The 20,259-nt window shown below is 37.6% G+C and overlaps 1 protein-coding gene across 3 annotated transcripts in view; it reads right to left on the minus strand.

Annotated features, from left to right (window-relative positions):
* Nucleotides 1-2,703: 2,703 nt before the first annotated feature.
* LOC134224912 (myocardin-related transcription factor B) overlaps nucleotides 2,704-20,259 on the minus strand; it is a 26,142-nt gene continuing 8,586 nt past the window's right edge. For all 3 annotated transcript variants that reach the window (XM_062704563.1, XM_062704565.1, XM_062704564.1), the window contains 3 exons: nucleotides 13,530-13,676; nucleotides 7,894-7,959; nucleotides 2,704-5,475 (listed from right to left, as the gene is read on the minus strand). In XM_062704563.1, the coding sequence (XP_062560547.1) occupies nucleotides 2,744-5,475; nucleotides 7,894-7,959; nucleotides 13,530-13,676 (2,945 nt within the window). In that variant the 3' untranslated portion in view covers nucleotides 2,704-2,743. The remainder of the gene's footprint in view (nucleotides 5,476-7,893; nucleotides 7,960-13,529; nucleotides 13,677-20,259) is intronic.

Raw genomic sequence — 20,259 nt, forward strand, 5'->3', positions numbered from 1 at the left:
GGGTCGCAGAAGACAGGCGATTCGGTTATGAATGAATTGCGAAGCTCTGAGATGTATTTTTGAAATTGGCCACTTTTACATATGGTCCGGATCTTTCGGATGACCGTTTCTGGAGCTTTTTGGGATTACTGAAAACTTTCACTACTGATTGCATCCATTATTCGTCAGGATGGATGATTACGAAATAATGCGAATCTCTGGGATTACCTTTTGGAATTGACCATTTTCACGGATGTTCCAAAAAAAATCACAAAGTTCTGGGATTAACTTTTAGAATTGGCCATTTTACAGATGTTCCGGATCTTCCGAAGGACCGTTTCTGGGACATTTTGGGGTCACAGAAGACTTTAACTGTTTGTTGCGCCCACAATTTGCCAGAATGAATAGTTGTCAAAAAGTCGCGAAGCTCTGGGATGAACTTTTGGAATTGGCCATTTTACGGATGTTCCGGATCTTCCGGAGAACCGTTTCTGGAGCATTTGGAGGTCACAGAAGACATCCACTATTGATTGCACCCACAATTTGCCAGAATGAATGGTTACGAAAAAATCGTGGAGCTCTGGGATTAACTTTTAGAATTGACCACTTTTACGGAGGACCGTTTCTGGGATATTTGGAGGTCACAGAAGACTTTACCTATTGACCTGAATGGGAATCGAACCCAGCCACCCTCAGCATGGTCTTGCTTTGTAGGCGCGCGTCTTACCGCACGGCTAAGGAGGGCCCCAGAAGGAGGGTCAGTATGAATGGTTATCAAAAAATCGATAAACACTAGAATAAACTTTCGGATTTGGCCGTTCTACGGATGATCCGGATCTTCCGGAGGACTGATTTCTGAGACATTTGGGGGTCACAGAAGGCTTTAACTATTGATTGCCCCCACTATCTGCCAGAATGAATGGTTATAAAAAAATCGCGAAGCTCTGGGATGAACTTTTAGAATTGGCCAATTTTACGGAAGTTCCGGATCTTCCAGAGGGCTTTCCGATGACCGCTCGAGGGATAAATTTGCTCAGAAATGGCATATACAATATAGCAAATACAGCTGGGATCATCAGAGCACATATTTGCAAGCAATTTTATGTTTCATAACACGAAACTCGATAATTTGGTGCCAAATTGAGAAGCTCAAACAGTACCTCTTTAGCACCGGTTCCCCGGGAACTAGAGTGCGACAAACGCGCAATGATTAACTTTATTACCGACCGCACTATGCAGAACATAATATTTCGGGAGATCACGCGATCGTTCTGCTGTTCGTAACGTGAAAAAACGCGCCCTGACTATTTTAAAAGCGATACGGAGCGTACACAAACTTTGTCTGTGCACAAACTATCGACAATGGTAAACGGAAAGTACAAAGACAGAAAAATAAAATAAAAAAGTTTACAGTAGAGAATCATATTTGAGTTCTATATCTATACTGCCGTGAATTGCATAACTGTCCCATCTTTGCTGGGTTTCCTATTCATATGGGAAAATATGCGATTCACGGCAGTATATCTATATAAGAAATGTCTTACCTGAACTTGATAATATTTATTTTTCCATTTAATAACTTACGAGACACTGAAGACGGCCTTATTGCTGAAGTCGAAATACGTATCTGTTGAAGGTACAATAAAGTAGTGTACTTAAATGGAATAGCGCAAACCCGTCCTTTTTTCTTATGAAATATTCATTTATTTCATTGATAGTTCATCAAAGGGAGTACCGTGACCTGCCCTAATTCCGCGCATCGCCCAATACCGTGGTTTTCATATAAAATCAGAACCTGGCTATCATGAACATCACATTATTTGGTGAAATGTTCAAACATAATATGTTCAAACCAAATGATACGATGTCCATGATAGCCAGGTTCTGATTTTTGATGAAAACCACGGTATTAGGCGATGCGCGGAATTAGGGCAGGTCACGGTACGATTTTTCTATATTATTTCTGATAATGACCTTGGAGTTAATTCGCAGTTTTCACTCATCTATGACCGTAAAAGGTAAGAAACCGTAGGGAAACCCCGGAACGTCCGTAAAAATCGTCCTAGATCAGCTCGTTTTTGCCTATGTTTCTAAACGATTTCTGACGGTGATCTACACAATTCTTACTTTACTATTACCGCAGGTGACCACAAGACGGCCTCCGGATAATCCGGAATGTCTGTAAAAATAGTTGCTTCACAAAGTTCGTCATAGAGCAGCGCATTTTTTTTTCTAAATCGATACTGACGGTAATCCTAGAATTAATACCCAGCCCTGCTAATCCGGAACGTCCGTAAAAATTGTCATTTTAGAATGTTCGTCCTGGAGCAGCTAAATTTTTTCATAACCATTTCTGGCGGTGATCTTAGAGTTAATACACAGTTCGTACTCTTCTATGATCGCAGGTGGTCACCATGCGGCCTTCCGGATAATCCGGAACGTCAGTAAAAATAGTCATCAGCGCAATTTTTCAAGCCATTTCTGTCGGTGATCTTGAAGTTAATACACAGTTCTTACTCTGTTATGACCGGAGGTGACCACCAGACGGCATTCAGGTCATTCCGTGGTTTAAGTCGAAATTATGGCCCTGGTGGTAATAGTGAAAAGTGGATACCCAATGCAGAACTTATCTGTATTTATTGAAACATATATGTCAATATATGTGTCCCTGATATCAAGTATGACGGAGTCTTCAAATTTGAGAAAAACAAATAGGTATATCCGTTTGTTTTTTCTAATATCTAGTGTTATCTATTTTCACATATTATATAATTGCATTATGCATACCATAATCATCGGTAAAGTAATCAAGTAAATTATTTTGTTGTAAATCATACAATGCTTTGTCTTGATTCTCATCAAGTACGCCACGATCACAATTTTGCGGAGTTAAAGGTGAATTCATATTCGACAACAAACTATCAAAGTCCATCGGACTGATGTGTCCGGTGTGTGTGCTATTATTGCATGTACTATTCAACAAAGTGTCCTTATTATGATCGCCAAAACTATATCTATCATCACTATTTTTCATTCCAGCTATGTTTATAATGTCACTGTGATTTTGATTCGATTGCAGACCATGGTGTTGGTTATCTAAGGCAACCATCTTGAGCTTGGAACCATCGTAGAACGTACTATTGGGCATCCAGCACCGTTTTACGTTAGATGCTTCAGAGCTCGAGGAAAGATCTAAATGCTTCGGAGCAAACGAACAGCTTAAATCATGGCTGGCAGGGATATTGGTGAAGTTATCGTTGATATCGTTTGTTTGGTTCATCTTTAAATAAGACTCTGGATCTACTGTTGGGTTTTGAATCACATTCATACCAGTATGATGCAGCTTAAAAAGTTCGCTGTATGGCCCATTGTGCACAAAGCGCATACCATCGAAATCATTGAAAGCGTTTGTTTTGTCATCGTCTCCATTGTAAATTAAGCTGCTGTCCGACGTAACCGATTCATAGTTCATTTTATTACTATTGACAGTGTTGCAATCGGGTTCCTTAATATCCATGCTAGGGAAAGCACTGTCAATCGACTTGGGTATCGCATAATTGTCACTGGTATCATCAATCTGCATATGGAAGTCGAGCAAGTCCACATCATTGTAATCGTTAAGCACTAGGGGAGTGTGCATCGGTTCAGCGCTCATCGATTTTGTGTCCATGTCTTTGTTGCTCAACATATCACTTTGGGCGTTTGTATCCAAAGGCATTTTATATACTTGATCTTTGCTATCGTTTAAATTAGGAATGCCAGGTTGGACCTGGCCTAGCAATTTGTCGAGTGTTTCAGTGTTTGAAGGAAAACTGACTGTTCTATGAGGTATGGCATCGCATTGTAGCATGTGCTCCTCTTCCACCACGGCATCGAGCAATGCATCAGTTTTCCACTGCTTCGCTGCGTTTGTATTAAGTATACTGCTAGGACCATCTAAAACACTTAACATGGTGTCTTTTCCGGTGAAATTCGGCTCAAGTTTAGGCTTAATTGTAGAATCTGGAGAATCTGTGTCAATTCTAACGGTTATTTTAATGTCCATATCAGACAAGATTTTATCAGTATGTAAGGATGTGATGTTGATTTCTTCACTTTTGAAAATCTTTGTCGTTTCTGGTTCGCTTATTTGTTCAAGATTATCAGAACTGGAGCTGGCTATTTGGTTGAAGTCCTGTGGAGAACGCTGCTGTATCATTTTCATATGCTCCAGTTCATCTTGACTTTTCTTCAATAGCATTTGCAGTTCAGCAATTCGTTTCTGTTGTTCTTTGAGCACCTGCTCATCCACACCTTCAGTAGCTTTAGCTTCAGATGCTGGATTGCTATTCAGCGATATATCCGATTCAGTTTTACCTTCGAAGTCGGAAGTTTGTTCCATCAAGGGCAGAAAAGGTTTAAGTCGGTCGATGAGACTTGATTTAGAACCCGACACTGGAAGATTATATTTTTTGCAATACCTCTTCAGTTGGAATACTTTGAGCTTATTCAAGGTTTCAGTTGCCGGATCTGGTGGTAGTTTTTGAGAATCGCCACCCAGTGTCACTGTGTTGCCATCTTTTTCCCTTGCCGTTACCGAAAATGACATACTCGAGCTGCTTGAAGCTGCCGGAGGATGCTTGCATATTTCTTCCAAATACTCCAGAAGGTATTGTTGCTTCATTATGAGCTGATAGTTGGTTTCGCCACTGTTGTGTAAACTAGAAGCGTGTTTTTGCGCATTGGGCGGACCTTTGTATTCATGAAACTTAATTGATCTGGTTTTAGATATAACCTTATTTTTGTTTTTCTTTTTGCTTTTCTCTTTTAAATCACTTTTAGATGATGTAGCACTGCTACCAACATAGGGTTTTTTGATACATTCAACTACGTTGAAGGGAACTGGTTCAATTCCCTCTTTTTTGACACAAGTTTCAGGTCGCGCAAATTTGGTAGTGTCACTGGAACTAGCTGTTTCCAAGACATTGGTTGTACCAACGCCAACCGAGAATGTTCCGATGAGAGCATCGGTAGAAACTGTTGTACTTTGTGGTTGCGTGAGTAACAAAACATTAATAGGTGTGAGGCGTTGCAAATTTTGGGTTTCACCTTCCGAGCTTAGTGAATCATCTTCTATGCACACCATGCTTTCAGGACTTCTGAGTGTTTGTGCTGGTGAAACAGCTTCATCGGTAGAAGTATAATTAACTAAGCCTTCCTTGACTATCCGTTCAATGGGCTCTTCTGCATGTAGAATGTTTTTTTCGATTAGTTCAAGTGGGCCTGGCCGATGGGATATCTTGGAATTGAGATGGTCCACCAAGAGAGCTTTTTCCAGCATTCGCTTCTTCTCTGCAAGACTGGGATCAATGTTGCCTTCCTGGTGCTCCAAAATGTGTCTCCGTTCTAGTTCCATCCGATCCGGCCTCTGCTTTATTTTGGCCTTGAGCATGTCTCCAGTTTTGGCACGTTCAAGTTGCCGCTGTTGTTCATATATTGCCGGAGAAGTTTTAGGTGCTGTAAAATAGAGAGTGATCATAAATGAGTTGAAAAAAAAAATCTTTTTAAATGGAGGAGTATGATTCGTAGTTATATGGCAGTTATGGACATGGGTGATTATATAGCATTTCACTATTGTTTCACATTTCATCTTTTCGTTTACTCGCATCCTGTATTATGCTCAATAACTAATATTGTTTACAGCTAAATAACGCATATACTACAGTGAACTCTCCTCACTCAATATTGGGAATATCTAGGAAGGGACGAATCGAGTTACAGGGGTAACATTTAGAAATTAGTATGAAGAAAGCTTTGCATGGAATTAGAGAACACAATGAGTTACTGAACATCGAGTGAGGTAGTGTTTACTGTTCACACATTATTATTATTAGACATTGTAATGTAGGTACGAAGTTTTATTAAAGAACAAATATCATGTCAGCTCCTAATTCTGCGTTGTTCTTAATTTTGCGTATTTGAGCCAAAATTTTATGATTTATTGTAATAATCCCGAAATTATTATGTTCAACATGTATATGTGATTTTTACTCACGCATGAATGCTATTCGGAACTACTGTCAATATCTAAAAGCTATCAAAAAAATTGCAGAATTAGGCACTAGGTGTGCACGATATGGTGATTTGACGGTTAAATTTAAAAGGGAATATCAAACTGATTTGCGATTTAGGCGTAACTTATTTGTAAACAAACATTGTTTTATGAATAACATAGAATGCAAGCGCCTTTCTTCAAATTCCCTTATCTGTGAAAACTCATATGTGAATATGTACGTTATGTGGAAGATATTGATTTGGAAAATGTATTGGAGGTAACCACTTTCCCTTCGATGGGACTCGAACCCATGACCCTACAGTACGCTAGACTGGTGCTTTAACCAACTAAGCTACGAAGGACCTCCTCTTCCACTGTTCATGGAGGAAGCCTACATCAGACTGAAAAGTGAAGCTAAACGGATTGGACTAGTCATCAACACGTCGAAGACGAAGTACATGATAGGAAGAGGCTCAAGAGAGATCAATGTGAGCCACCCACCACGAGTTTCTATCGGTGGTGACGAAATCGAGGTGGTTGAAGAATTCGTGTACTTGGGCTCACTGGTGACCGCCAATAACGATACCAGCAGAGAAATTCGGAGACGCATAGTGGCTGGAAATCGTACGTACTTTGGACTCCGCAAGACGCTCCGATCGAATAGAGTTCGCTGCCGTACCAAACTGACTATCTACAAAACGCTTATAAGACCGGTAGTTCTCTACGGGCACGAGACCTGGACGATGCTCGTGGAGGACCAACGCGCACTGGGAGTTTTCGAAAGGAAAGTGTTGCGTACCATCTATGGTGTGGTGCAGATGGCGGACGGTACGTGGAGGAGGCGAATGAACCACGAGTTGCATCAGCTGTTGGGAGAACCATCCATCGTTCACACCGCGAAAATCGGAAGACTGCGGTGGGCCGGGCACGTAGCCAGAATGTCGGACAGTAATCCGGTGAAAATGGTTCTCGACAACGATCCGACGGGAACAAGAAGGCGAGGTGCACAGCGGGCAAGGTGGATCGATCAGGTGGAGGACGACTTGCGGACCCTCCGCAGACTGCGTGGTTGGCGTAGTGCAGCCATGGACCGAGCTGAATGGAGAAGTCTTTTATGTGCAGCACAGGCCACTCCGGCCTTAGTCTGATGATAAATAAATAAATAAAGGGTCATGGGTTCGAGTCCCATCGAAGGGAAAGTGGTTACCTCCAATACATTTTCCAAATCAATATCTTCCACATAACGTACATATTCACATATGAGTTTTCATAACATTGTAAATTAACGTCCAAGTCAGGTGGTTCAATCCCCGGAAATAGGCAATTAACTTTGATTGAACTTCCCTTATCTGTTAGAGGAAAACTGGTCTGATCCATACCGTGGTTTTCCCTGGAAATGCTTGATTTACCAGGAATTTGCCATCCAATATGTGTTTACATAAGAAGTTACGCTCAAATCGCAAATCAGTCCCGATATGATAAACCTATTCGCATAAGAGTCCCATGCCAGTTTTCTTAACCTTGAGTAATTTGCCGTTTTCAAACCCGTTTTACATGGGTAGAGAAATACAAAAATTCTAATAAACTCTGATATCTTTCTGAAAATTTGACGTAATATTCTTTAACTGTACATATTGTTATGGAACTATTAAACGGGCCATATAATTTAGTGTAATAAATATCAAGAATGGACAACATAAGTGGGGTTGAATTTTCAAATCTCTTGAACGAAGTTTATCATTTCATCAGTTTATCATAAATAGGAGGTAATTTTTGGCTTATTTCTGAATGAAAATCACAATCGTCAAAAATCGACATGGGACTTTTGTGTGAATTGGGGTAGTATGATGCTGATATATTTGTGGTGGACGCATACTTACATGGCATAATTCCCTGTTCCACTAACTGGTTCAAAGATCTTCTGACCAAAAGTTTTACTTTCAGTGCTGAAAAAAAGAAAAGAAGCGTGATAAGATGAGGAAACCGAGCTAACCAGGAGAAGAATATTGAACATTTGATGAACAAGCAAATCATAGTTTCTACTCTATTATAGAACAGAACTAGCAGGAAAACCAAGCAGGAGCAATTAACTCAATAATACCTTATTCTGTTATTGATACCATACTCTGGTTTGAACTAGCCTTGCTTAAGAGGTTAAATTGGCAAAAAATAATACCAAAAATTCATATGCGCAATACTTCAAGCATAACACACTCTGTTATTACGATACCAAACGCATCACACATTATTATTCGCCTGGTATTGAAATACCTAAGTATGCCTAATGTATTTTGCATATTAATTTTGGTATTATTGTTTTCTATTTTACCTCTTTTGCAAATCTAGTTCAAAGGTTCATACAAATTTCTGTTTTCGAGGTCGTCGCTCCTGCTCGGGAAACTGCAAAATGAAAATTGGACAAAATTCTGTATTGCACAATTCAATCCCCTCAGCATAACTTTTTGTCCCATTTCCTGAATTAAACTGTAGTTGAACTTAAAAGTGACAGTTCAATAATTCTCGATGATTAGGCTCACAGAGCAAAATTACTTTTGAGTTTTTGACAGATATCGATTTTTTTTTATATATGTTTTATTGATCTTTCAAGATAACAAGTCATTCTCGGCCCTCCTTAACTTAGCGGTAAGCTGCGCGGCTATAAAGCAAGACCATCCTGAGGGTGGCTGGGTTCGATTCCTGGTGCCGGTCTAGGAAATTTTCAGTTTGGAAATTTCCTGGGGATAACAGTATCATCGTGTTAGCCTCATGATATGTTAATGCAAAAATGGTAACCTCGCGGTTAACAGCTATGGAAGAGCTGAATGAATACAAAGCAGCGAGGCGGCAATCACTGGCGGTGCCAGCTATTGTTTATTGGTGGGGTACCACTTGGCGCAAGAACAATAGCCTATGAGAACAATAGTGTGATTGCATCGTGTGGTGCCCCACCTCTGTATCTGCCAGTAGCGGCAATTTCTCAGTGGGGTATGTAATGCCAATAAGAAGAAAACAAAACGTTTAGAAATTCCGATACTAAGATCAGTCCATAAAATCTTACACTTATTAATGATTTGAGTTTATTACTTCTACGTGAAGTTAAACGATTTACAATGATATGGAAATGCTAATATCATCTTCCAAACTTAGACGTACATGTTCATGATAGATATAGAGGAGAAAGTATATAATTGATAACGTGCACGCACCTAACTTTGCGCATTTTGCGGTTATTTTTGTTATAGAATGCGTTTAAATTAAATTTCGGAATATAATTACAACTAGTCAGCATGTTATTATCACAGTGCAGGCATTTTGCCGCTGTTAAATGACACATTTTTCGTTTTATTAGTTAAAATTTGTACTGAAAACAGTAAAAATGACCAAAATGGCGTGTTTCTAGCACAAATGACAAGTGACGGTTTACCCGAAAAACTATATTTTTTGTAAATTTTTACATTCGGTGACATCTGATTACACATGGATCCAATAATTATAATATTGTTGTAGCCATCTCATGAGAATTTGGTTTGTCATTTATATTTGTCGTTAAAATATATTATGCGCAATGTTAGGAACCATTTTTCAATAAAGTGTACCTAATTTTGCACACAACTCGTATTTCTTCAGTATTTTCAACATTTATGATATACCTCATCGGAAAATGGTTTTCACAAAAAAGAACTTTAATTCGCTGTGATCAATGCACATAAATGGGGCTGTACATACACCAACAGACGTAAGAACATACCAAGAATGTCTAATCATAAGAAAATAATTCCGGGCGCCCTAATTTTCTCAAATATGCTCATATATGCCTACAAATGGAATGAACATGATTTGTAATAGTAGTATTAGTTGAAAAAATAAAATTTGGATGAAAAATTGTATGATAGTTGCTTGCTTCGTGTTAGAAATTTTCCAAGTTATATGCGCAAAGTTAGGCATATAATAAGGGATCCCCTTTGAAGTTTAATTTACTATTTATTTCAAATTTTTGTGCCAAATTTAGTACTCAAACAATAATATAATAATAATAGTTCAGCATGGAAACTATTTCAGGCGGATAGCTACTTCCCGTAAGTTGTACGAGTTGATTAAATTTTGCATTTCCTTAACTGCGCAAAGTATGGTGCGTGCGCGGTTGTTCCGTTAGGATACGGCAGGCATGAAGAATGTTTTTATAGAAGTCGATTGAAAACGAACGGAGGGCAATAATTGTGATGGTATAGGGTAAGATGGTATAATATGCCCCCCTAAGACAATACCTATGAAAACTTTTTACTTTTCAAAGTAATTTATGCAAACTTTGTGTTATTTGGTAGTCCAGGAAGTCGCAAATGCATTGCCCGTGAGTAGTCATATAAAAATATTACAGATAACACGTAATAAAGCTTTTTTGAAAAGTCGTGAAAAATGAATTCTAAAAGTGCCTGGGCAATACGCCCCATTTCAACCAAAGACATGGCCCTTCATTAGTATTTTATCAATCCCATAATAAAAAGGCTACAAATCCTTATGCGCTTGACATTAAAAAACTAACATAAGTCCATTTAAGCAGGTGTGAATTACATTTTAATATTGTCCATACAATTTGGAAGCAACTGCTGCAGGCTCGCTGCGCTTGTGTACAGTTGGTAAGGGCATATCGTCCTGCCTACAATGGGGCGTTTTGGCCAGTGAAACATGCTTTCGAAAATCGTTACATTTTTGAAGATGGAAGCAATTTTATATCTTATTAATTACTGAGAAAACTTATTTTGTTGCCCAACTGAGTGTTCCAGTGCAAGTTTTGAGGACAGTATGCCAGAGTCGCTCCAGAATGTTGAGCAAACAAACATGAAAAGTTACATCAAAACTGTAACTTTTTGTATTTTGCTATTATTTTCATTGTGTAATAGAAAAATATTTCCAAATTCACATTGTATGATGGTTTTACAAATATTTATAGGTTCCAACTGTTTTTTACCCTTAGTTAGGTATAGTTTTCTAGAAATCAAAGGGGGGCCTTTTGGCCAGGTGGGGCGCATTATACCGTCTTACCATACACCCGATTTTTTACACGGGGGATGCGTTCCGTGTAAAAAAAGCTTTCAGTTCAAAATTTGAAAATCCGTGTCAATAAAGTTTTATGATTTCTCGACAAATTAAGCAAAATGGAGCAACTTTGTAAAAAAATTTTATGGGATTTTTTTACACGGCCATGTAAAAAAATCCGTGTAATAACAGAATCAGGTGTATATCGCACGACCTTCCTTCTGCCAAATTCCCGTATGAAGGGAGAAAGAAGTGTGGAAGCTTTCGACTAAGTGCTAATTTGTATGGTGAAAGCTCATTTTTAACGTGAAAGAAGCAAATTAATGTAAAAAACGCCCAAAGTGCTGAGCACCACTGATATATACTGTGTGAAACGCTAGTATCATTTAACATACTAAATGATAATAACATTTATTATCATTTAGGGTCTGTCTCATTTGGAGAATTAAACTTAAAAGTGGCAGTTCGAAAATTAGCAAATAACCCGGTAATAAGAATGGCTGGTGCTGCCCAGCAATTCCAATAAGACATCGATGCAAAATGATTCGATATCTGTCAAAAGTAATCTTGCTCTGCGAGCAGGGTTATTTGATAATTATTGAAATGTCACTTTTAAGTTTAATTTCAGTTTAATTCTCCAAATGAGACAGACCCTTAGTGACTTAAGGTCTGTCTCATTTGGAGAATTAAACTTAATTATTTGTTATAAGAATGGCTGGTGCTACCCAGCAATTCCAATAGGACATCGATGGAAAATGATTCGATATCTGTCAAAAGTAATCTTGCTCTGCGAGCAGGGTTATTTGATAATTATTGAAATGTCACTTTTAAGTTTAATTTCAGTTTAATTCTCCAAACGAGACAGACCCTTAGTATATTATGTGATTCTAGCGTTTAACGATGTAAATATTAGACATAGAGCAATGTACCCTTAGACAAAGTTGTAGTGGGGATGTAGCGCTAGAAGTCCGCCATACAATACTTTTCGGAATTCCGCCTCTTGAATGAGTTATTGGCTGCATACTAAATGATAATGAAATGATAAGTTCAATCCCTGTCTACACAAACGTCATGTTCGATGGATGACCAATGAATACGTGTGGTAGCATCGCAAATACTTTCGTAATCTGCTCGGCGGTGATCATATGATTATATTGCGATTCTTTTCTAAAATTAGCATACTGGCTCACCAGTTACGCGCCGGGTCCCATGCGCCGAGTTGTGCGCCATGCAAAAAGTAAATAAACCAATGTCAAATAGATGTGAGCTTTCGGTAAGCTTTTCCACATTCGCTTGTAAGGTATGTAGCATATTGTCGTCCCTTTACGAAAAGATATTTTTAAGTGAAATTGTTCGAGGTTTAGTAGTTTTTTGCTTTTCTTTCGCCTGTGTTGCGTTCGGGATATTGTTTAAGTGGAGATTAGTAGTGCAATTATGTTTAATTTGTGATGTAATATTCTACACTTAAATTGAGTAAAGTACCATAATATGACACAATACCTTAGCGGCGCACAACTAAGCGAGGCAGAGGTGAATGAGCAAAATGCTATAATATCTCGAGAATCACAATACATTTGGCAAATATCAGGAGCGTCGTCGAACGTGATCAGGCTCGGTAGTGCCCGTCGAGTGCCTATGTCGAGAGCGGGATGGTCAGTGGGAGATGAAAGGTTCGATGGCTTCTGAAACAGTGCTAGTAGATTTTGCTGCATCGTTGGCGAGGACGAGATGTCCATTACCATTACTACGTATACGGCCAAATACTTATTGATATCATTGTTTTCCCTAATTGAATTTCAAAAACTTGGCATCTCGAGAATGTTTTGTAGAAATTTGAACATGTTATGTTAATGAGAAATGGCATTCCCATTGAACCTAATTGGGTGTATACAACCTAACCCCTAATAGATCGACCGAAAACTATAGAAAAGTTCATTTAATTATCGTATAATATTCTGTGAAATTGATCTGAAATTGACCAATTTCCTGAACAAAAGAGTGACGGAGGTGTATTTTCCTATGCATCTTGGCTGAAACCACCATACAAACTTTAAATCAATTGCGCCAGCTTATGCAACAAGCGATTGAGCTGAAATTTTCAGAGATTGATTTGCTTACCCAAAGGCACAATCCTGGGGGGTGCCCCGTAGAATTCGACAACTTTTTTTTCTCCCCATACAAGTCTGGGCCACTCTACTGCACAACGACGCCAACGAAATGATTAGTTTGATGAAGAGTGACAGCGAGTGACGGAAAGGGCAGAAGAGTCATCTCGCTCCGGTCCACTTTGTTGCTCTGCCGAGTTTATTTGGCCATATATACAATGGGAACTTAGTTGCACAACTAATAATAATCAGTTTAGCGTTACAAAACCTTTTTAAAATTTCTAAATAAAAATACAATCAAGCAAATGAAAGCTGGGGTTCAACAGAAACAGAAACTATAAATATCTCTTAAATTAAATGTATATAGTATTACTTACATTCCTTATTTTTGTCCATAGCTGGCTGGAGGGGTGTTGAGTCTATTGTTGATTTAGGAGGAGAGATTCTGGATGGGTTCGTGCAATCCATTGTGAATCCTTGATTTGTCTGCTCCATACTAGAATGCATCAAGTTCGCTCCAGCATCTGTTTAAATACACAAATAGATGTATGTACATAAACATGTAATCAAAGCTCTCTTTACTGAAAGTTGAAAAACACGGGTTGGTTTCGTAATCTGAGTAACTGGACCAAGGAACTGAAAACATGGAATGACCTTGAACAGCATGGAAAATAATGTTATGTCAACTCAATAAAAATCGATATAAAAGAGTAATGTAATGTGATGTAATTTGCCTTCGTTTGTTTTTAAGACCGGCCCATTGGTCTAACACAAATAATTTTCTAAAATGAAACTGAGGGGCCCTCCTTAGCCGTGCGGTAAGACGCGCGGCTACAAAGCAAGACCATGCTGAGGGTGGCTGGGTTCGATTCCCGGTGCCGGTCTAGGCAATTTTCGGATTGGAAATTGTCTCGACTTCCCTGGGCATAACAGTATCATCGTGTTAGCCTCATGATATACGAATGCAAAAATGGTAACCTGGCTTAGAAACCTCGCAGTTAATAACTGTGGAAGTGCTCAATGAACACTAAGCTGCGGGGCGGCTCTGTCCCAGTGTGGGGATGTAATGCCAATAAGAAGAAGAAGAAGAAAATGAAACTGAACCTATAATAAACCTCAAACGATTGTAGCGTAAGAAGTAGGGTAGGATGGGACAAGAGTCACCTAAGACGAACCCAGACTGCCTTAAAACACAAATATTTTAATTCTACTATTCAACGTGGATCTATACTGCCGTTCTACGCATAATTGTCCCATGTTACCTTTGATGAAAAAATCCAAACTCGAGTCAATTTGTCCCACTTATTTCAGAATCGATTGAATCTTAAAATTTAACAAATGTTTTTGGGATGTTATGAGCGTATGCAACACTTTTCCAGGACATAAAACGAATCACTACTTATTAAAACGGTTTTCAGTTTCATTATCATCAAACAACAACTTCATTTTTTCAGTGGGACAAATTGACTCGAGTATGAATTTTTTCATCAAAGGTAACATGGGACAATTATGCGTAGAACGGCAGTATAAAAGTAGCTCATAATTTTTAAGCCAGGTTTATAAAATAACAAAAATTACACTTTTTATTTTATTTTGAGTCATTAAAGTAGAAGTCTATTTTTCTATCAATCAAAAAATGCCGGGGTAAGATTGGCCAAGCAGCGGGGCAAGATGGATCACCTTTAAATTCTGCAATTCATAATGTTTTAATTCCCCCTTTTAAATTACACACAGATAGATAGCTTTATTGCCAATGATGTTATTGAATGAAAAAAAAATTGTATGCTTTGGATGAAGAAATGGCTCTTCATTAAAAAAATTCTGCAATTTCTTATTAAAACAAGCCGTTCGTGTATTGCTATATTAAAGACAAAAATTATATATTTTTAATTAACAAATTAACAACATAATGCTCAAAAGTGTGTGTCCAATCTAACCCCCACTATCTGGCAGTGATGTTATGGAAGAAAGCTGTATGTATTACATGATTAAACAGTCAGATTTAATCCGGGAGTTAGAAAGTGCTAGCTCTATTGCAGCTCCAGTGACCCGTTACAGACTGCCTGGTATTTCATGACCAGTCCGAGGTCACTTTTGTACACAATAAGCCCCGCCTGTTTAAGCTACCATTATCAATTGGATAAGGGGTCCATAAACAAACTTCCAGATTCTCTAATCCAGCGCGTATTTAGTAAAGAAATTATTTAATTATAACACTTTTCATTTGTTAAATTAAAAAAAAAAAGTAGAACCATTATGAAACAATCTCGCTAAATTTGCGTAGAACTGTGCACGCTCGATCCGTGTTGCGCTTGCGAATCTTTTTATCCAAATGCGACGCATTATAGAACGTACACACGATCAAACAGTTTGACCAACATTGACTCCACCTCTCGTTTATTCAAACATCCATCAGGTTTTACCAACAGCGGCACGAACAATCAATTTATTCGACCAACGATATCACACACGAACGACCGAAGCGCCAACTTGAACACCACCCGAATAAAAAATATTATAGAAAAACAATACAATTTATTGTAACATCACTATAAAACACAACAAATTTACAATAGATTTTATTGAAGATGAAATAATAGAAATACATTAGAATGTATTGTAATGAACCATTTGTTAAATTGTAAATGAAGTTTTCGCATTAAAACGTACGGGTTGTTAAGTATTGAACTATACAAAATCTGAGATTTTTTCATACACTTTTTTTTGTAAAACAATAGAGTGTATCGTAAATATATTGTTGAAATATCCGAAGAAAACCGTTCAAATTACATTACATTGAATTGTATTTTATAGTAAAACAATACAATATTGGATTTCTTAATTATGACGGCTCTACCGTTCAATAATGAAATTTTAAGAAAAACAATGCATATTTGCGGCAATGGGATAAATATTGTTATATGCTTATATGCAATTTGAACAACATTTTCAGAAGTTATCATTGATTAAAATTTATACAGTAAATGTTCTAAAAACAATTGGAAGTATTGTTACATTAGAGAACTATGTTGACGTATTATATCCACGATGTTGATACAATATGGACAACCATCAAGAAACAATATATCTTATTGTATACCGTAGAGCATATGGTAATTCAATCGTTTACACTGTTGAGCGTATGGTACACTTTTATCCGGGTACTGCTCCTTGACCTGTTTCTTATTGTTTTTTCAGCAGTAAGCAGCCCATGATTTCATAGTTGACGTAACAACCAGCACCATCGATGTTGAGAAAACGCATTTTTATTAATTTTACCCGAATCATCATATCAATCAACAAAATACAAGAACTAATCTGTCTAAATGGACAATATTAGTAGGCCGCGGGGAATTAATTATTATTCCTTTAATTGAAGTGATCAAAATATGCATACGACAGTTTATGCGATCGAACAAACGTTTTGTTAAATGTTTGTTCCCACAACATGGCGTAAAAACCAGCCTACTACAACCACGCGTAGCGCTATAGCGCTAAAGAATAATTGTAGTTAGTTCCAACGATTTATTGATTGAAGAAGGGAAATCTTTTGAAAGGTTCGAGTTTCCGGGAAAGGTTTTTCGGATAGCTCTTTCCGTGAAAATTAAAATTATGTGGTAAAGATAAAATTATGTGTGGAAGAGTTCGTGTTGCAAAGAATTTAATCAGTACCGTACAGGGATTTTTACACTATTACAGCATCAGTATGGTTCTGTACCAAGTGTGCAAGCAGTTACCATTTTCATGTATTGGCCAAAGCCCTCGTTCCAACCAAATTTTAAGCAAAAATGGTTCCAATCCCTATTTCAATCCCAAATCAATCCCCAAATCAATCGTGTTTAGATTGCAAAATGAGATATGGGCCTGATTTATATGTAGGATATAAAAGAACAAAATATCAGACGACAATATCCAAATTTGCTCTGAAATATCATGAGTTTATCAGTTAATGGTATTTGGAAGAAGTGATTAATATCTCGAGCTATTAGATTGCTTTTATCCTTAACACATCTTGATATTTAAATAACATTTCGCTGCATTTTTTGTTGATATTTTTGCCTGCTCTTTTGAATCTTACATCATGTTTTATAATTTAGTTCTGTCCGGGTAAGGTAATGAAAAACATTAATAAGAATTGCATTGCAATTGTAAAACCTATCCAGGTAAATGTGCTCGAAATATACACACTAATATTATCAAACTGAGATACACAAGGATGTTAACGATCATTCAGTAATTTGCGTTCGATCATTTAGTAGTTTGTCAATAACACATTCCAGAAGCTGAATTTCAAAATGTGTTGTATGGTGGACTTCTAGTGCGAAGGTTTTTCTACAACTCTGCCTAATGGTTCGTTGTTGGAATTCCACTAGTAACGGAGTTATAGCTATAGTTTCAGTAACTTAGACTAAATGATAACAAAATTCCAATCATTTAGTTTGAGTTACTATAACTAGCACTGTAACTCCGTTATTAGTTGAATTCTAATAACGAACCATTAGGCAAAGTTGTAGAAAAACCTTCGCACTAGAATTCCACCATACAACACATTTTGAAATTCAGCTTCTGGAATGTGTTATGGACAAACTACTAAATGATCGAACGCAAATTACTGAATGATCGTTAACATCCTTGTGAGATACACATAAAAAGCCATTTAACACGCACTAATTCTTATGTGTTAAGACCACAGTCAGTGGCAGACCTCTACTGTCACGCAAAAAATGAAGCTAGATTTTGGTTCTGAAATGCACTTTTAGAAAATACCCAAAAATTACTACACTTTAGAAGAGGAATGGGGATTTAGAAAAGTATGATTTTCCATACACAGTTTTGATATGCTTCTAAAAAAAGTGTGACACAAATGGCTAATCATTGCGTTACATAATTAATGGATTTTCATTCTTCTTTTATATTATACTTCCTTTTGAATGATCGCGATTGTCTTAAATCATAGCTTTTGGCGACAATATTTAGCATTGATTTAAAAGAATGTAAACGTTTATCTCCAGACCTACACCTAGATGGATGAAAGCTTATTTTGTCGGATTATACCGTGGATTTAACAAGAAATGCTTGCTTTAGCAGGAACTTGCATATTAATTTTTGATAAAAAAAATCAGTTACGCCCAAATCATAAAGTAGTCCTGTAATACGACAAAGTAAAACGACCTATGTTGTGCTTAATTAGTGGATTGTGAATGTCGAAAAAATATGAGACAGGTTTTTGCTCCATATTGCAGCAGGTAATGGAGGTACGTCAACTTATGCGATCAAATGACCATTTTTCCAAAAACAATTATCGCCAAAATATCGCCGAACAAAACATGAATATTTTTTCATGGAGCATATGTATAACCGCAGGGGCCCTCCTTAGCCGTACGGTAAGACGCGCGGCTACAAAGCAAGACCATGCTGAGGGTGGCTGGGTTCGATTCCCGGTGCCGGTCTAGACAATTTTCGGATTGGAAATTGTCTCGACTTCCCTGGGCATAAAAGTATCATCGTGTTAGCCTCATGATATACAAATGCAAAAATGGTAACCTGGCTTAGAAACCTCGCAGTTAATAACTGTGGAAGTGCTTAATGAACACTACGCTGCGAGGCGGCTCTGTCCCAGTGTGGGGACAATAAGAAGAAGAAGAAGATTTTTTTTTTTTTAATTTCTTTATTAAAGAGGCTTGCAGCCCTAGGCTGGCTCAAAAGAAGAAGATGTATAACCGTACGAAGAATCCATATCCGCAAAAAAGTGTGTTTTGGTCATTTTGGCTTATACGTCAATGTGATCATGGGCAGCCTATAGTAAGCACGCATATTAGCAAAACAGAAGCAACGAAATTGGTGCTGTATTTCTTTGTTTGGAAAATGGGACAGTTCCCCATTTTGCCCAAGTTTGAAAATTTTATAAATAGAATATATCATCTATCAATCAATAATACTATCATCAATAAGAAATCTATAAATGCTCTACATTTGCTTGAGGAAATAAGGGCTTAATAGTTAATTTAATAGTTTAATAGTTTATTTTTTTTTTCAGAAGTTTTAAATAAACAAATGGCTAAAAATTCTACACAGCATGGATGTTGTCGTTTCCAATATCAATACTATAATCAAACTCCATTGATCCAAAAGTTAGAATTTAAATGTAAATACGTTACGTTTATACAAGTCCTACGTCTACCCACGGTTATGTTGAAAACATTACCTATTGCTCGTTTTAGCCTTTTGTGTTCAACTATATGAGTTTTCAGCCTTATGTAGAGGTCCGTTTTGAACACCCATAAAAAAGCATGGACGTTCAAAAATAAAGAGAGAATTTTAGCCGTTCAACAATGGGTGAATCTTCCTGTTCTGATCTTTTTCTTCTTCTTTTTACCCTTCTTACACCCTAAGAAGGGTATAAAGATCGCTTGAAAAACCGACTTTTTATCCGAGGCTCGGAGACCCAAGTCGTATATACCAATCAACTCAGCTCGACGAACTGAGCACATGTATGTATGTGTGTGTGTGTGTGCGTGTGTGCGTGTGTGCGTATGTGTGCGTTACAAAATCTCACATCAAGATCTCAGCCGTCCGTGGACCGATTTGCACGATTTTAACACTAAACGAAAGCTATGACTTTGTCATTGTACGAGTTCAATTTTTTTTGCAATCGGACATTTGGTTCCAGAGATATGTGAGAAATACGAACATGAAGTACATTTTCAGAAAACTAACAAAATAATGTCACATGAATATTTCAGCCGTCTGTAAACCAATTTGCATGATTTTATCTTTAAACGAAAGCTATGACTTTGCCATTGAACCCATTGTATTTTGTTTTTGCAATTAGACATTGGGTTCCGGAGATATCTCTGAAATACGAACATAAAGCATTAGACGTATCAACTTCACACATTGGTAAAATATGTCCCATCAAGATCTCAGTCGTCCTTGGACCGATTTGTGCGATTTTATCTTTAAACGAAAGCTATGTTTTTGTCATTGGACCCATTCATTTTTTTCTGCAATTGGAAAATTCGGTTTCAGAGATATCTGTGAAATACGAATATGAGACATATTTTCAGACTACTAATGAAGAATTGTCACACCAATATCTCAGCCGTC

This window comes from Armigeres subalbatus, chromosome 3 (genome assembly GCF_024139115.2).
Source record: "Armigeres subalbatus isolate Guangzhou_Male chromosome 3, GZ_Asu_2, whole genome shotgun sequence".
In the NCBI taxonomy this organism is placed as follows: Eukaryota; Metazoa; Arthropoda; class Insecta; order Diptera; family Culicidae; genus Armigeres; species Armigeres subalbatus.